The sequence below is a fragment of the Podarcis vaucheri genome (assembly GCF_965113315.1).
Source record: "Podarcis vaucheri genome assembly, chromosome: 6".
Lineage (NCBI taxonomy): Eukaryota > Metazoa > Chordata > Lepidosauria > Squamata > Lacertidae > Podarcis > Podarcis vaucheri.
In genome coordinates, this window is record NC_138764.1 from 106088859 (window position 1) to 106106961 (window position 18103).

The following is an 18103-nucleotide window of genomic DNA, read 5'->3' on the forward strand; positions in this document are numbered from 1 at the left end:
ACCCAAACCTGAGCAGAAGGTTAAAAAGGAGGGAAAGAACCAGAAGCCATCTCTGAAGCAAAGTCAGATGCAGAAAGCAGTAGAAAGGAGAGGCAGAGTTTAGGAAAGGTTCAGAAAAGAGAAACAAAAATGATCAAGGGGGTGGAGAAAGGCTGTGATGTTTGTGACTTTTCAGTTTAGAGGAAAGGTGACATTATTGCATAGCATGGAGAAACAGGATAGGGAAAATATTTTCTCTCCCTCTCCTAACTCGTGGGCATCTGAAGAAGCTGAATGCTGGAAGATTCAGGACTGAGAAATGAAGGTCCTTCTTCATACTTTGCATAGATAAAACTACAGATGGCTTTAAAAGAGGATGAGACAAGTTAATGGAGGAGGAGAGGGCTACGGGTGGTTCTTAACCCTGATGGCTCTGCTCTGCCTTCCCAGCTGGAGCCTGCAATGCTTCTGAATCCTAGTTGATGGAAACCGCAGGATGTTCTTGCTTGCTGGTTTCCCATTGAGGCATCTGGTCAGCCACTGTGAGAACAAGATACTGGACTAGATGGCCCATTGGCTTGAGCCAGGAGGCACTTCTTACGTTCTCGCTCGACGTTGAAATGTATTTGAAGGAAGTATGCAAGGGCCAGAGGTCGATGGCTGAAGGTCTTGCCTTATTGTCTTCAGTCCACAACCTCAAGCATCTGCAGTAAGCAGGGATAGCCAAGCCCCTCTGAGCCTGAGATCCTGGAGAGCTGCTGATGGTGAGAACAGACACTAATGGGCTTAGATGGACTAAGGGCCTGGCCTGGTCAACATCCCTTGCAGCGCTCAAATTACGCACCAAGAAAAGCCAGCTTTCTGTAACCTGCAGAAAGCACATGCCTTGAAGCAAATGCAGGCGTATATTTTTTGTTCGTTTGAAAGAATAGTTTCTGCTTCGACTGGTCCAGGGGTAGGGGGAATAGCTCTGAGCAGCATGGAAGAGACATCCCTCCCCCCGCTGATGCCAGATCTTGCTGCTCAGCTGACCTACCTCATTTCTTCTCTTTTCCTTGCCTCACCTGCCCCCTCTTCCCCATCACGCTCTGATTTCTGCAAGGTATTCTCTGCCTGCACTTTGCCGCAGCTCCTGGGAACAGGCTTTCAAAAACATCAAGCGGCTGTTCTGAAGCAGAGTTTTCTTTTGGGTGCCGATTTCTGGGTCCGCTTTCAAATTCTGCATTTTGCAGAATCACACCACGCAGGTCCCTAAGCGTGGAGGATGTGGGCACAGGGGCTGGATGAATACTGGGCCCGTGGAGGGGTGGGGAGAGGTGCTTAGAGCTGGCAGGGATGCTGGAGGAATTTTGAAGCGAAGAAGATCCAAGCTCAGTGGTGAGATTTTGTAAACACCACCAAAAACCATCAAGACACACATTTTAATCCTTGTTTAACACAAAGTGCCTGTTAGTGAACGGCTTAATGCCATTCTTTAATTTAAATGGCATTGAGTGTTTAAGGCTTTATAGTCTGGCAGGAAAAAAAATCCTCTTTGGAGATTTCTGGCTCAGAAGGGTAGGTGGCATGTATACACACAAACAGGTGCCTAACACATGGAGGATTTTGCACCTCTCAGGGTCCAGCTAGGTGTTGCACGCAGGTACTATCCCAAAGGCTCTGATTAAGCAGGAAAAGCTAACTCCCAAGAGGAACAGCAATAAGGAGTGATGCCCACGTTGGGGTTTAAAGCCCTAAACATCTCAGGCTCCAAATACCTGCAAGACCAGAGCACCCTCCCCACATCATATAAATTCCTGGCGGATGCTGAGGATGACCTCTTTACAATGGCCTCCGACAGCCGAGGATTTGTGTTTTTAGGAGCCAGCCTATTCTTGTGATTGTAATTAGTTTTGAACTGTTTTTAATACAGCATTTTTAAAAAATTGCTGCTATCTGCTCTCAGGCCTTAGGGTGAAGGGCAGGTGAGAAATCTTCATAATAATGGCCTTACAAGCGGACGGTGTTGCTAGCTGATTTTATAGACACAAAATCCTATCAAGCTGCCATTCATTCATCAAGGACCACCAACGCAGACCAATTCCTTTCCAAGACTAAGGCTTCAACAATAAGAGCAAGTACTGACTCTGAGTACCCTTTACCACATCTGAACCATGTCTTTTCTCAGTAACCACCTGTTTACCAACTTTTCAGACAAGGGTGGTGCCAAAAGCACAGTTTGAGCATGACTCAGGGTGACTTAAGATCTTAAATTCTGTACGAGAAGAACAGAAAGACGACATAGGAGGAAGGAGGCAATGAAGAGGGAAAAGGTGCTGCATTCTGTTCTTTAGTAATGTCCTCTGAAATTTGGGTGTTTCCTGACACCCATGAGGTCAGCAATGAACATCTACTAGGCGCAATGAGACTGAGGTTCATTATAGCATGCAACCCAGCAGGAATCCCTGGGTAAACCAGGACATCTGCCTTTGCAAGCAAATACCGTCAAGAATGCAAAAGGAAGGTTCTGGTGGATCTTTGGGAGGAGACAGTGGCATGAGATCTTGCATGCAAGAATCCTGCAGCTGGTCTTTTGAAGATACTGCCTGGGAGGGTATGGGGGTCTGTGAGGGAGGGAGATTTAGTGGGCTGCGCTGTACAGTAATTCTGACGAGGACAGATGAGAGCAGACCAAAGCGGTTAAGTTGATGGACACGCCAAGGGACAAACTGAGCCCAGAGGTCTCTAATCAGCACGGAGGGCTCTCTGAGTGACATCTGCTGGAGGCAGGAGAACATTGGGCTTGATGGCCAGCTGGTTTGAGCTTGTAAATATGCTTGTACTGTAGCACAATTAGCCTTCCTTTTCATCCCCCCCCCCCCAGATTTCACTAGGGCCGTTCTATTCCCTGTTACAGTATACAAGGGGGTCACATCCGAGCACTGGAGAGAAACCAGGTCAACCGGGGTTAACAGCTCCAGAGAATTCAGAGTTTTGCCTTCCCAAAATGGGCATTATTCTGATAGATTGCTCTTTCTTAACCACTAAGCTGGGCTGACCCCCAAACATCCAGTGTTAGTTGTATACAGTGGTACCTCTGGTTACAAACTCAATTCGTTCCGGAGGTCCATTCTTAACCCAAAACTGTTCTTAACATGAGGTGCGCTTATGCTAATAATGGGGCCTCCTGCTGCTGCCACCGCGCAACTTCCACTCGCATCCTGGGGCAAAGTTCACAACCAGGAGCATCTACTTCCGGGTTAGCGGAGCTCGTTACCCGAAACGTTTGTAAGGAGGACGGTACGTAACCCGAGGTTCCACTGTAACTTTTAAAGACAAAAATAGTTTGTGGACACTACAGGATCGCATACAAAGCAGGGGGCAAGCTCTGCATCCATTGCTTACATCAACTGAGTTGAAGATGGTCCAGCTGTAAATATAGGGCCCAGGGGAAAAACAAGGGCCCAGCAGTGGCTCGTGTGGGGCACAGGATTCAGATTCAGAAACGGCTAGACCTAGAGACACTCTCAAGCCATCTATGCCTACAGCCCTGCCGGGCTGTCTGAGCACAAGGAGAAGTCTAGCGTGGCTTGGGAAGGATGTGAAACTGCTGCACCACACACAAACACACACGTACACAGACACACACTCCTTCATCAGTATAATGGCCAGCCAAGCTCTAGGGAGGCCGGTTAAACATCTCTATTAACTGGAATTGCTACAATCTCAACAACTCACCTGCCCAGCGATGCAAAACAAAGAAAACTGAACCCACACACACACACAAAAATCCACTATTTTAAGTCTATCAAGTCCACTCCTGGATTCTGTGAATCCTGCCCTGCTTATTTCCTGGGAACCTTAAGAGACAGGCAGGGTCTGGGAAACAAAACTAACCCATTCTCCCCTGTAACAACTTTCACCCATTGGACGCCCTCGTTCACCAACCAGGGTGGTGAACTGCATACTGGGTGCAAGGAAAGCTGTACCCCTGCCAAGCCTCCCGTGGTTCTATCCCACCCCATCTCAGAAGGAAGTGAAAACTCCACTTTGCCACACAGAATTGGCTGCCTCTGTGTGGCAAGCAGGCCTCCCTCCCCTTCCCACCTCAAAAGCTACCATCCATGATGGCAGCTTTCCAAAGCCTCCTGGTGCTCTGCCTGGAGTCCTCTCTGCACCCGTTCCCAGCGGAGAATCCAAGGCGCAGAAGCTCAACTGGGCAGCTATTACATCCCTGTGAAAACGTGTCTTGCCAACCCATTGCCTTCATTAATATAACGTTATCGCGTTCCTAATGCTGGTGCTCTAAAGCAAATGTTCTGTTACCAGCTCACCCACTGGCACATTTTTCAGCAGGGAAACAGCTGCTCGCTGAACCAGTCACACACACACCCGCCGCCCCTCGCCCCCAGTGCAATCTTGCCAACAGCACAGCACAGGCTCCTGCCCTCTCCTTTTCCAGCAGGCAGAAAAAACACACGTCTCTCAGCTTATGCTCTGCTCTGGAGAAGTAAGGAGGGTGGGGAAAAGACATCCCATCTCTCCATTTGGAACGTGCATTCCGCTGCGGTTTTCGCGGGACTCGTTTTTTCAGTACAACAAACAATACTGTCTACCTGGTTTGTGTGTGTGTGTGTGTTTAATAGATAATCCTCACTAGCCAGTGGTGAGTCATTTTCATTCGCCACTGCCTGCCACAGGAGGGTCGGCCTTTCCTGCCAGCATCTCCACCCCTTGGCAGTAGCGGCAGCGACAGCGCCGAGACCAGCGGCAGATCAGGTTGGTGAGGATTCTGGATCTCCTCCAGGGAGCGGGCGGCTGGGTGGTGGAAGGAAACCGAGAAAGGGGTGGAGGGGGAACACAGGAGAGTCACAAAGCAGTTTGTGCCTGCGACGCCTGATGTTCACGTCACACTTCAGTGCGCGGAGCCAGGAAAAAACACGGCTTTGGAGGTGACATTTGCAGTTGGCTCATTACTCTTTTCAAAAGAGCCTGGCATCAAAGAGACAGCTTCAAACGGCAGGCTCACATGCACATATGCAGGAGCTAATTAACCGCCATGCTGGTAGCAGCCAGAGAGGAGGAGACGCTGGCAAGCGACTCAGCCTTACAAGCGCTTCCTGGCGGTGCAAGTCTATTGAGGCTGCACTGCAAACTATGAGGCTGGCGAAGGGTTCATGGTCAGCAAGGCAGCCTGTGTGGGATTAAGTCCTACCTTCGTGCTCCTTCTCGGAGGTCCCAACCTTCTTTATTTTCTTGGGGGACTTCATGAAGAGTGGAAAGATGGTCCGAAGGCCGAGGATGTCAACAAACTTGTGGCAGTTGTCTGCTCCCTCGGGCCCAATCATGGCGTGGTCCAAAACCTTCAGGGCACTGCTCCGGGAGATTTTCTTCTCTCTGTAGAAGCAGAAGGACTTTTGTCAGTGAACTGGGCAATGCACTTTGCCACAAGGTACAGAAGGTTTTCCTCCGCCAGTAGGATGAGGCTGCACACAATAATGAACAAGCAACAAAGCTCAGTCTTAGTCCGCAGAAGAGAGAGGATGGGAGCACTCTCTACTTTGGGTTGGCCACTGAGACACAGTGAACTTCTCTGCCTCCTTTCCTCTTGCACCAACTGCAAAAGGGCACACTTGCTCTTTTAGGTCCACCGCATAAGTAAGCACCAATGAATGAGAAACTTGCTTGCACCTCAGTAGGCAAGAAACCAATCCAGTTAAAAGCCTTTCACACAGTTAGAATCAGAAATCTGCAAGTCGGAAGGGAGCCCCAAGATCAATCAAGCTCTTTTTGGGGGGGTAAATAATTTTATTGGTTTTTTTCAAGTTAATTTCCACAATTAACCACAAAAAATGCCCCCCATACCCAAAAACATTTCAAAACCTTATCTTTGATGTTCTTTAGACCTCATGACTTCTCTCCATTCTCTCTTCTGGTTCCTTATTGTCAGGGGTTCAGAAGCAGAGACGCAGAGAAGGGTGGAAACAGAGAGCGAGGGGGAGGAAGCCGAAGGGAGAATGAGTGATGATGACGACCCGAGATCTCCAAGCCTAAGCAGTGAGTCAGAGGACTCCCAAAAGGGAGCCCCAGTGAGCAGAGCAAGGGGGGGATCCGGGGGGACACCCCAGGAGGAAGGGAACAGAGGAGATTCAGAGAGCAGCAGCTGGAAGTCGGGACCCACGCTCATAACTGAGGGCGGCAGCAGCTGGAAGTCGGGACCCACGCTCAAGACTGAGAGCAGCAGGGAGGAAGGTAGCCAGGCATCGGGTTCCGGAGGCTGTCAGCAGGAGGGAGGGCACGAGTCAGGGGTGGTCACGCCCTCCTCAGAGAGCGAGGCAACGGTTAAGAGGAAAGTAGAGAGTTGGGCGCGCGCGCCAAGTTCAAATGCAGCGGAAGCTGGAGCAGTAAGCAGCCCGGAGAGTGAGCCAGGTCCTAAAGCCCGCCGCAAGGAGGCAGAAGGATCAGGGGGGTCAGCGTCAGAGGAGAGTAGAAGGGAGGAGGCCCAGGGGGGCAGAAGGACCCAGAGACGTAGGGAGAGGCGAAGGAGGTGGAGCAAGGCTAGGGTATTAAGCTGGTGTGCAAGAGGCGGGGACTCAGACGGGTCTTCGCCGACCTAGAGCAGAAGGTGTAGAGCTGCACGCTGCAGTTCGGAAATGAAACCTGTAACTCAATAAAGACTCTTTTAAAGTGGACGCTGTGTGGCGTGGTCCTATGTGAGCTGGGACCTGGTAGCAGCTCTGACAGTAAGACCCGTCTCATCAAAGCTTCAGAAACCTGAAACCTCGCAGCGGGAGCAGAAGCCGCTAGGGGAGGAAGAGGGGTGTCTGTAAGCGAGCTCACAAAGGTTAGCAAGATGACGGAAGAACAGAGGATCTCCGCGCTGCAAGAGGCAGTGACCCAGTTGTCCTCAGAGGTATTGGCTTCCAAGAAACGGGAGGAGGAGACTACAGCCGCCTACAGAGACCTACACGCCAGGTTTGAAATGCTTGTTAAGCAAGGGCAACCGGGACGCAGACCGGAGGGCGTGGGATTGGCACGGAGAGCAGGAGGGCTTGTGGCTCACTTCGATGGGACTTTGCAACAGTACCCTAATTTTAGAGCAGACGTAATGTGCGCACTGCAACTGCTGGCAAAAGACTTTAGAGATGAGGAAGAGAAGGTGGGGTTCATATTGTCCCATTTGCATGGGGATGCCAAAGCCTGGCTGCGCAATTTGTGGAGGGATAAAGATCCGGCGCTTCAGAATGCAGATGCCTTTATCAAAGCGATGGATGCGTGTTTTTTGTCTACTATTGATGTGGATCTTGCCAGACGGGAGATTCATGGACTAAAACAAGGGAGGGCGAGCGTCCGGCAGTATCACGCCCGATTTTTTGCGCTGGTCAGTGCTTTAGAATGGGATCGGGATTCGCCCCCTGTCAGAGACCTCTTCTGGGAGGGTCTAAGTTCAGCGGTTAAGGATGAAATTGCAAGGGGGGAGAGGCCCCGAAGCACGCAGGAGGTGGTCCAAAGGGCGCTGACTGTGGGGGTGAGGCTGGAAGAACGTCCATGGTGCAGAGATGAAGGACGTGGAGGGCGCGAAGCAGCGAGAAGTTTCTCTTTCGTTCCGAGGGAAGCAGCGCGTGCGCAATCCACACCTCCGCCAGGAGGGGGAGGGGAACCGATGGAGGTTGGAGGTGCAAGGGCTCAGTCAGCAGCCAGAGCCCTAGCACCGGCAGCAGTGAAAGCGAAGCCTCCTAGAGGGAACAGGAAGTGTTACATCTGCGAGGATCCAGGCCATTTGGCGAAGGAGTGTCCCCGGAGGCTCCACAAGCACACTGCAGCCTCAGCAATGGTGACTGCAGCAACGCAGCAAGGAGAACCACAGCAGGGAAACGACAATGTCTGGCTGGAGACGGAGGCACTGGGGCCCAGCCAGACGCATCTGTGAAGCAGTCCCCAGCAATCTTGCAACCCACGGATCCCCTCCCACCCAAACCAGTAGTGCAGCTCACAGCATCTCTCCAGCTACCCGACGGCGTCACTATCGAAGTGCCGCTTTCTGTGGATTCTGGAAGCAACGCAGACTTTATAGCGCAGAGCTTTGTGGAGCAGCACGCTATACAGCTATTGCCTGCCACTCTGCCCCTGCAAGTCGTCACAGTGGATGGCAGAGAGTTGCTAGGGGGGCAGGTGGTGAAGCAGACGCCACCGATGGTGATGCGCCTTGGCAACCACAGGGAAGTCATCAGTTTTAATGTCACCCAACTGTCGGACACGCCCATTGTGTTGGGCATGAGTTGGCTGGACAGGCACAGTCCGACACTGGCTTGGTACCAGAGACAACTGATCTTCGGCTCCTCTTATTGCGCAGAACACTGCATCCTGCCCCGACGGGAGGGAGAGGAGGAGGAATCACAACTGCAGTTGGGAACGTTGCAAGCGGTCCCCCACAAATACGCGAGCTTTTTGGAGGTCTTCTGCGAGAAGGAGGCGGACAAGCTACCCCCTCACCGGCCATATGACTGCAAGATTGACCTCCTACCGGGGGCGACGCTGCCGAAGGGGCGGCTATACTCCATGTCTGAAGATGAAATGCAGGAACTCAAACAGTTCATCGAGCATAATCTGGAGCGTGGCTTCATCAGAGAGTCCAAGGCAGTGGGGGGCAGTCCCGTTTTCTTCGTGAAAAAGAAAGACACGCCCCAAAAAAGACTAGTTGTGGACTACCGCCTTTTGAACCAGATGACCAAACCGTCTGATTACCCCATGCCCAGGATTGACGACCTCCTCGCGACGGTGCGCAAGGGACGCGTGTTCACCAAGTTGGACCTGCGAGGGGCGTACAATCTCATCCGCATGCGGGAGGGCGATGAGTGGAAGACGGCCATGTTCACACCGCTGGGCACCTACGAATACAGAGTTATGCCCTTTGGATTACAAAATGGCTCTCACTGTTTTCAAGCTTTTATGCATCACGTGTTGGAGGGACTCCTCTACAAGACATGCGTCTGCTTCCTGGATGACATCCTGATTTTCTCTGACTCGCAGCAAGCTCACGACCGAGACGTGAGGGAGGTGCTCAGCAGGTTGCAACAACATAGACTGTACGCCAAGCTGGAGAAGTGCCAGTTCGACACGACGGAGGTGGATTTCCTGGGATACAAGTTGTCGGACAAGGGGATAGCCATGGACAGCACCAAGGTTCGTGCGGTATTGGATTGGAAAAGCCCGCGCAACCGGAAGGAGGTCCAGCGGTTTGTCGGCTTCGCCAACTTCTATCGCAAGTTTATCAAGGGGTTCGCGATGCAGACGGCAGCAATTACGGACACGCTCAGCTCCAAAAAAAAGAAATTCATCTGGACGGAGCAGGCGGAACAGTCCTTTCAAGCGCTCAAGCATCTCTTCGCATCGGAGAAGCAACTGCTGCATATCGACCCCAGTAAACCGTTGAGGGTAGAGACAGACGCGTCAGACAGAGCCGTGGGAGCTGTCCTGCTGCAGCGAGACCCGCAGGGGGTGTGGCGGCCGGGAGCGTTCTACTCCAGAAAGCTCAGCAAGTCGGAGCAGAACTACACCATCTGGGACAGGGAGTTGCTGGCCATTCATGCAGCTTTCAAGGCGTGGAGGCACTTCCTAATCGGCGCCAAGCACACGGTGCAGGTCTGCACGGACCACAAGAATCTGGAGCACTGGCGCACGGCTCAGTTCCTGAACCAGAGGCAGATACGTTGGGCGGAGTTCTTTGCTGACTTCAATTTCCGAATAGAGTACGTCCCAGGCGACACCAACATCATGGCGGATGCACTGTCCCGAAAACCGCAATACCTAGAAGAGGTGACGCCAGCGGCGGCCATGCACATCTTCGCACCGACGGCGTGGGCGTGTGCCTCAGCTACAGTAGACCTGGATGCGGTGCGACGTGCATTGCGGGACGACTCATTCGCGCAAGACAAGATGGCGGAACTGCTCAGAGGCACGGCTACCACGGACGAGTTCCAGGTGCGGGACGGCTTGCTCCTACGCAAAGGGGCTGTCTATGTACCAGGAGACGACCTTCGCGCCAAGGTACTGCAACAGTTGCACGACGCACCCACGGCCGGTCACTTTGGCACAGAGAAAACGATGGAATTAGTCGCGAGAGACTTCTGGTGGCCCAGGCTGAGAGGAGAGGTCGCGGACTACGTCGCGAGGTGCGACACCTGCCAGAGGGCCAAGCCGGTACACAGACCACCGGCGGGACTGTTAGAACCGCTGCAAACACCGTTTGAACCGTGGGAGAGGGTGGCCCTGGACTTTGTGACGGATTTACCCAACTCGAGAGGCAAGACAGCTGTGCTAGTGGTGGTGGACTTGTTCACCAAGATGGCACATTTCATTCCGTGTGCGAAGGTGGCCACGGCGGAACAAACCGCCAAACTGTTCATAGATCACGTGTTCAAAGTGCATGGCCTGCCACGGTCTATCCTGTCCGACCGCGGACGCCAGTTCATCTCGTCTTTCTGGCAGAAGCTGATGGGTTTTCTAAATGTCAAGGTCAATCTGGCATCAGCAAGACACCCGCAGACCAACGGGCAAGCAGAGAGGGTCAATGCCATCATGCAGCAGTACCTGAGATGCTATGCCAATCAACAGCCTGCGACGTGGGTGGATTACCTGCCGCTAGCCGAGTTCGCTTACAACAACACGAAGCACGTGTCCACAGGAGTGACGCCGTTCTTTGCCAACAATGGGAGGAATCCCAGAACCTTCCCGGGACTGGAGAGAGTGGGGGAAGGAGAACCACAGACGGCGGACGCGTTCGCGTCAGAGCTGCAGGCGGTCCACGATCAACTCAGACGGCAGCTGGAGCTAGCTAAGCACGCCTACAAGGTGCAAGCTGACAAGCACAGGCGGGTTGGCGAAGTGATCCAAGTGGGAGACTGGGTCTGGTTGGCAGCCCACGCAGTGCCGACCAGGTCGCTTGCCAAGAAGAAGTTGGGGCACAAGCAGATCGGTCCGTACCAAGTCGAAGCGCAGATCAACCCGGTAGCCTTCCGACTGGCGCTGCCGGAGGGTTCCAGAATGCATCCGGTGTTCCACAGGTCGGTGCTCACTCCCTACAAGGCACCTCACAGGTTCCAGGAGCCAGGGACGGCGCCAAGTCCGCTCCGGGAACGGACGGAGACGCGGGAGGTGAAGCACCAGGACCACATCAACGAGGTCACGGAGATTTTGGACTCCAGATGGGGGGAAGAGGGAGTCGAATACCTCTTAGCCAGAGAGGGCTCCCGGGCCAGCGCCAATAGCTGGGTACCAGACTACGCTTTGGAGGAACCCCTGCTCAAGGACGAGTTTCATGCCCTCTTCCCACACAAACCCATGCCAGCGAGCTTCTTCGACGACTGGTTGTTCACACCCACACTTTCTTCCAGCACGTTCCATGGATTCGACTCAGAAGGGGAACCCGCACGGAGCACCCGTTCCCCAGAAGGTTCACCGGCAGGTTCGGCATCAGGCAACTCGTATTGGTGGGACGATCGACCAGAGGAGCGATGGCGCAGGAAGTGGCTGGAGATGCCAGGTCGAGCGACCGACGCAGAGACTGACATGGACGTGTTCGGGGAGGACCTCGGGTTCGAGCACGGCGGTACAGAGATGGAAGAGCAACAAGTCAACGTCGACGACCGCGAGGGGGAAGACTCGGAGGTCTTCAGTTGGCGGCCACCCACGGGGAGTGACCTGTATCCAGCATTCCCTCCCATGATGATGGAGCGCCCAGCACCCACACCTGACAGCGGGGAGGGGGGAAGGGGGGGCTTCGAGGGGGGGATGGATGTCAGGGGTTCAGAAGCAGAGACGCAGAGAAGGGTGGAAACAGAGAGCGAGGGGGAGGAAGCCGAAGGGAGAATGAGTGATGATGACGACCCGAGATCTCCAAGCCTAAGCAGTGAGTCAGAGGACTCCCAAAAGGGAGCCCCAGTGAGCAGAGCAAGGGGGGGATCCGGGGGGACACCCCAGGAGGAAGGGAACAGAGGAGATTCAGAGAGCAGCAGCTGGAAGTCGGGACCCACGCTCATAACTGAGGGCGGCAGCAGCTGGAAGTCGGGACCCACGCTCAAGACTGAGAGCAGCAGGGAGGAAGGTAGCCAGGCATCGGGTTCCGGAGGCTGTCAGCAGGAGGGAGGGCACGAGTCAGGGGTGGTCACGCCCTCCTCAGAGAGCGAGGCAACGGTTAAGAGGAAAGTAGAGAGTTGGGCGCGCGCGCCAAGTTCAAATGCAGCGGAAGCTGGAGCAGTAAGCAGCCCGGAGAGTGAGCCAGGTCCTAAAGCCCGCCGCAAGGAGGCAGAAGGATCAGGGGGGTCAGCGTCAGAGGAGAGTAGAAGGGAGGAGGCCCAGGGGGGCAGAAGGACCCAGAGACGTAGGGAGAGGCGAAGGAGGTGGAGCAAGGCTAGGGTATTAAGCTGGTGTGCAAGAGGCGGGGACTCAGACGGGTCTTCGCCGACCTAGAGCAGAAGGTGTAGAGCTGCACGCTGCAGTTCGGAAATGAAACCTGTAACTCAATAAAGACTCTTTTAAAGTGGACGCTGTGTGGCGTGGTCCTATGTGAGCTGGGACCTGGTAGCAGCTCTGACACTTATATTAACAAAATTCTGCATTTTCATACACATACTTCATCAGTTCTTCTTCTGATTCTAACAAAATTCTTCTGCATTTCCTAACGCATACAGTGGTACCTCAGGTTAAGTACTTAATTCGTTCTGGAGATCCATTCTTAACCTGAAACTGTTCTTAACCTGAAGCACCTCTTTAGCTAATGGGGCCTCCTGCTGCTGCTGCGCCGCCGGAGCACGATTTCTGTTCTCATCCTGAAGCAAAGTTCTTAACCCGAGGTATTATTTCTGGGTTAGCGGAGTCTGTAACCTGAAGCGTATGTAACCTGAAGCGTATGTAACCCAAGGTAGCACTGTACTTCGTCAATTCTTCTTCTTCTAATTTTATCCAAACTTTGCTGATTGCAAGTGTGTAATCTGAGCCTGCCAGTGTATCAATTAATTTATTTTGCACATATATAATAACTGTTTCCCAATCTTTTTCCTAACTTTGGCATATTTAAATTTCACTGGAAGGCGACTATCAGTTAAGTCTAATTTAAAATCCTGCTCACCTTCCTCACAGTCTCCTCTGAGTCTCAGAGGCTGTAATTTCTGCCTCATTTCAGCCACCAAGGCATTCCCAAATATTTCCTGCCCACCTCCCATGCCATCCATATATGCCCTTAGTGTCTCCTGGTATTTCTTCATATCAATCACAATTTCCAATTTTCTAAAAAAGTTCCTCCAGCCCTTGCATCAAGACCTCCACCGCTTCTGTTTCCTTTGTCACTGGTTCTATCTTAATAATCAGTTTTGTCACCATTTCGGTATTTTTGTCCAAGAGCAAGCAAGTTCAACCCCCTGCAATGCAGGAATTGCAGCCGAAGAATCCCTGACAGGTGGCCACCCAACCTCTGTTTAAAAACGCTACTGATCATCATTTGGCACTTTCAATTTGGAGGATGGATAGCGGCTAACAGATTGAGATTGAACCCTGACAAGACAGAAGTACTGTTTTGGGCGGACAGGAGGCAGGCAGGTGTGGGGGACTCCCTGGTCCTGAATGGGGTAACTGTGCCCCTGTAGGACCAGGTGCGCAGCCTGGGAGTCATTCTGGACTCACAGCTATTCATGGAGGCGCAGGTCAATTCTGCGTCCAGGGCAGCTGTTTACCAGCTCCATCGGGTACGCAGGATGAGACCCTACCTGCCCGCAGACTGTCTGGCCAGAGTGGTGCATGCTCTGGTTATCTCTCGCTTGGACTATTGCAATGCGCTCTATGTGGGGCTACCTTTGAAGGTGACCCGAAAACTACAACTAATCCAGAATGCGGCAGCTAGACTGGTGACTGGGAGCGGCCACCGAGACCACGTAACACTGGTCTTGAAAGACCTACACTGGCTCCCAGTACGTTTCTGAGCACAATTCAAAGTGTTGGTGCTGACCTTTAAAGCCCTAAACAGTCTCGGTCCAGTAGACCTGAAGGAGCGTCTCCACCCCCATCGTTCTGCCTGGACACTGAGGTCCAGCTCCGAGGGCCTTCTGGCGGTTCCCTCATTGCGAGAAGCAAAGCTACAGGGAACCAGGCAGAGGGCCTTCTCGGTAGTGGCACCTGCCCTGTGGAACGCCTCCCACCAGATGTCAAAGAGAACAACAACTACCAGACTTTAAGAAGACATCTGAGTGCAGCCCCGTTTAAGGAAGCTTTTAATGTTTAACAGACCACTGTATTTTAATATTCTGTTGGAAGCCGCCCAGAGTGGCTGGAGAAACCCAGCCAGATGGGCGGGGTATAAATAATAAATTATTATTATTACTTAGTGCTTTACAGTCTTCATTGTGCTTGCAACCATAGGGCGGATCAATGCTCTACCCATTTCACAGATGTGGAAACAGAAGCTGAGAGAGTGACTAGACCAAGCCTGCACAACAACCACATGATGGAGATGTGACCCATGTCTCCCAGTTCCAAGTACAACTGTGTATATGGAAAACCAGAACAGCCCCCAACCATCTCAGTGCCTGAGTTGGAACCCTTTCAATTCCAAAGCTCGATTTCGTACACTACTCCAGCTTTCCTCAACCTGCTACCCGATCCAGATGGCTTGGACTACAACTTCCATCAGCCCTAGCCGGAATCTGGAAGGCACAAGGTCAGGGAAGGCTACGCTAACCTTTCGAGAGAACCTGGATTGTCAACTGCACACAACCTCCCTTTCTGAAGCCAAGAGAGATTCCTGTAAGCTGTATCCCCAGTACGGGGGAGGATGGAAGTCAGCTACGATTACAGTCTAATTCTCAAACTTGAAACAAGAGTGCAAATTTATTTCGCACAAGGTGTTCTTGTTGTTTTATTGACCTTTCGTACACGGGGACTGGGTCTCCCCTCTTACAGCTGTAACTAGCAAGAGGGATGAGGCGCAATGGATATGTCAAGGGGGGGAAGCACTCCCTACTCATAGCCATATTGATCCGCTAATAATGTTTCATATTTCTTGTATGGCAGCTACATGTGTGTGCAAGGAAGCAGAAATGGGGAATAGAGGAAAGGAAGAAGCCGCGTTCAGGCTCTTACACCTGCTCAGTTCCGTTTTGCATTTTCGTTTCAAACGTACGCTTAAAGCATGCAATATGTGAAGTGGCCCTTTATAGGATGCCATCCTCTCACACCCACAGAACCCAGCAATCCACAATAGTTTACCAGCAACCAACTTAATTATTTTAGGTGTATGTGTGTTTTTCTTCCCTGTGTTCAAGAGCAAAGCTGGAACTCAGCCCTCACTTTGGCCTGTGAATGCAGAACACCAGTAAGCAAATCAGCCAGGATTTTCTGCCTTTTTCCATGGCTGTTGCCAGCAGCAGGGAATGAAACAGGCACTTCGCAAAATGCTGCTGCAAAATGCCACTGCGGACGTATGTTTGAAATTCATGCCAACAAAGAGAATGCAAGGAAGCGGGCGTTTGATTGCCGACACAGCTCCATTCAGCAAAGCATAACTCCCAATTTGTTCGGGGGCGGGCGTCCGATTTGGAGAAACAAAAATCCTAAAGCAAAACCAAAAGAGAAGAACAGCCACCAAGATGCTTGAATTGGAACATGAGCAGATGAGAGGAAGGGAAGAAAGAGGATGAACAAATCTTGGCAGCTTCTTGTAAGTCAAAGCCAACTCCTTCCAACACGACGCTAAACAGGCCAGCACAGCCTCACGCTGGGCCCAGCCAAGGAGGGTCAGTTCCTTGCCTCCTTGATCCCAGAACACAGGGCTGCGTTACCAAAGGCAGAGGCAGACGTAAGACATCCTGTTTGCCCTGTGCTGTGTAGGGAAGCCTCGAGGGAAGCCAAGAAGGCATAAGGAGGAAGAGGAGCAGGATTAAGATTGCACACATGGCAGCGGCAAAGAGCAGTGTCTTTAGGATTAATTCCACCACCACTGCCTTTCCATAATGCGCTGTCCAACTTGCCCATGCCCAGAGTGCCTTTCTGCCGCGTGTTTCACAGGCAGGGATGCAAATGATGCAAAAGAGGGGCTGGGAAATGCAAAATATGATGGCACAAAGAGTATGTGTTAGATTGCAGGTCTGCGGAATCATATGACTGTAGAGTTGGAAGGGACCCAAGGGTCATCTAGTCCAACCCCCCTGCAACACAGAAATCACAGCTAAAGAATCCCGGGCAGACGGCCATCCATCCAAGTAACCAACCACAATTGCACCCTAGAGAAGGAGCTCAAGGCAGCACACACACCTCACACTACATGCCTCCATTTTATCCCGACAAAAATTCTCCGATGTAGGTGAAGCCACTTCTGAGATCTTAACACCAAGAGGTAAACCGAGAGGTAAATTATTGCAACTTAAATGTGCAACCATATTGCCAGCTGCTTTACTAGAAGCCTGCCCTGATTCATCTACTGAGAAAATTTCTACAGCCCTTTTCACAAGATGTCTCAAAGGGGAGCACAATGTAAAGCGATAAAGAAAGCTACCCAAGAAATCTGAACCTTGTACGGTGGAGCAGGCCAAGTGAGTTGATGCTTGGATAGAACGTCACTGTAAGATGAACCCATTTCACAGGCTACCCTTTTGAGTGCTCAGCAGGGCAGCACAGAACGTTTGCAGGAAGGAGCCTGCTGTGGAAAGTAATCCACTCACCTCCTCCTCCCTCTCCTGCCCTTGCCACTTCCAGCTCTCCTTCACCTTGCAAGCAGCAATAATAAAAGGCTAAAAAATAAAGTTCAGGTTTTGGCTGGAGAACTTCAAGACTCCTTTTTCGGGGGAAGTAATTGCATATTGATCAGCATTTAGGCAGGTTGCAGGGAGCTGATCTCTGGAATATTCATTGGGTTTAAGTTCAGGCTTGTAGAGATCAATAGCTGTTTGACTGGACTGTCTCAGGTTGATTTTATTTGAAATATTTATTCTACTAGAGGGCAAGCAGTTTATCTTAGTCTCATCTTAGGCTTATTGAAATCTCTCTTGGGTGAGAACTAATTCAGACACCACAGCCTGGGAGCCTCACCAAACGAGTGACTGACCTGGGCCTTAAAAAGACCAGGAACAAACTCATTGCACTGACAACTTCCTGGCACTGGAAGCCCACCAGGCCAAGCACAACTCATGTGAAGGCTCAGAAAACCTCCTGGCTTTGCTACATGCCCAAAACTGAAAGAAATGGGGGTGGTGATATATTAAGCACCCAGCAGGTCACCAAGCACAGCTAGTGGGCTGCCTTTGGCTTGGCGAGTCACAAGTTGTGCAAGAAGACAGGAGAGTGAAGGTGGATCAGCCTCCAAGATGGAGAAGAGGACAGCCACAGGGATGGCGATGGTGGCGGAGGGTTCCAGGAAGGAGGCCGTCCAAAGAGCACTTCAAAAAGCATCCAGAAAAACCACTCTTGGCGGACTGTATGCTACATGCTCTGAAGCTGTTAGGAGTCAAGGGCAGCCCCTGTGTGGCAGTCTAACCTCCAAAATTAGAGAGGTGAGAACGGCAGCTGCTGGGTCCAACCCCTCCTTCCTTCCCCAGGTACCTTGAAATCCTGGCAATCTATGGAAGAATGACTTCAGAAGCATCCACAGGACGCTGATGCCAAATGACCAAGAACATATGAAGAGCTTACTAAGTCAAGCCAGTGGCCTCTGCCATCCAGCTTCCAAGTGGCCAACCAGATGCCCATTATGGGAAACCCACAGGCAGGATTCCACCACAAGAGCAGCCCTCTCCCCTCCTGTGGCCTCCAGCAACTGGTCTTCAGAAGCACTGCTGCCAATCCCTGCCCATCAGGCAACTCCCTTCCTTGTCCCTGTCAGGAAGGAAGACAAAAGGCCCCAAGAAACTCCCCCAAAGCAGGGGGAAGCCAAAGTCACTTCACCAAAGGACTGCTATCGCAGGATGTTTGCAGAAGGGTGCGCATTAGGAAACAGTGGCGCGAGGCTCTGATTCTGCTAGATAAACACAGCGTGAGGCTGTGCTGAAAGGAAATTTCAGTAGATACACATTAATTTTCGGGTTTCCAAGGAGCTGATGTGACATGAAAACAAGAGACGTAATGAAATATTTTTGCAGGGGCTGCTGCAGTGCGTTCTGCATGC

General features: G+C 51.9%; 1 protein-coding gene across 1 annotated transcript in view; it reads right to left on the reverse strand.

Annotated features, from left to right (window-relative positions):
* CTNNBL1 (catenin beta like 1) overlaps positions 1–18103 on the reverse strand; it is a 98603-nt gene that overhangs the window by 31979 nt on the left and 48521 nt on the right. The window contains exon 11 of the mRNA XM_082226117.1: positions 5174–5355. Within this exon, the coding sequence (XP_082082243.1) occupies positions 5174–5355 (182 nt within the window). The remainder of the gene's footprint in view (positions 1–5173; positions 5356–18103) is intronic.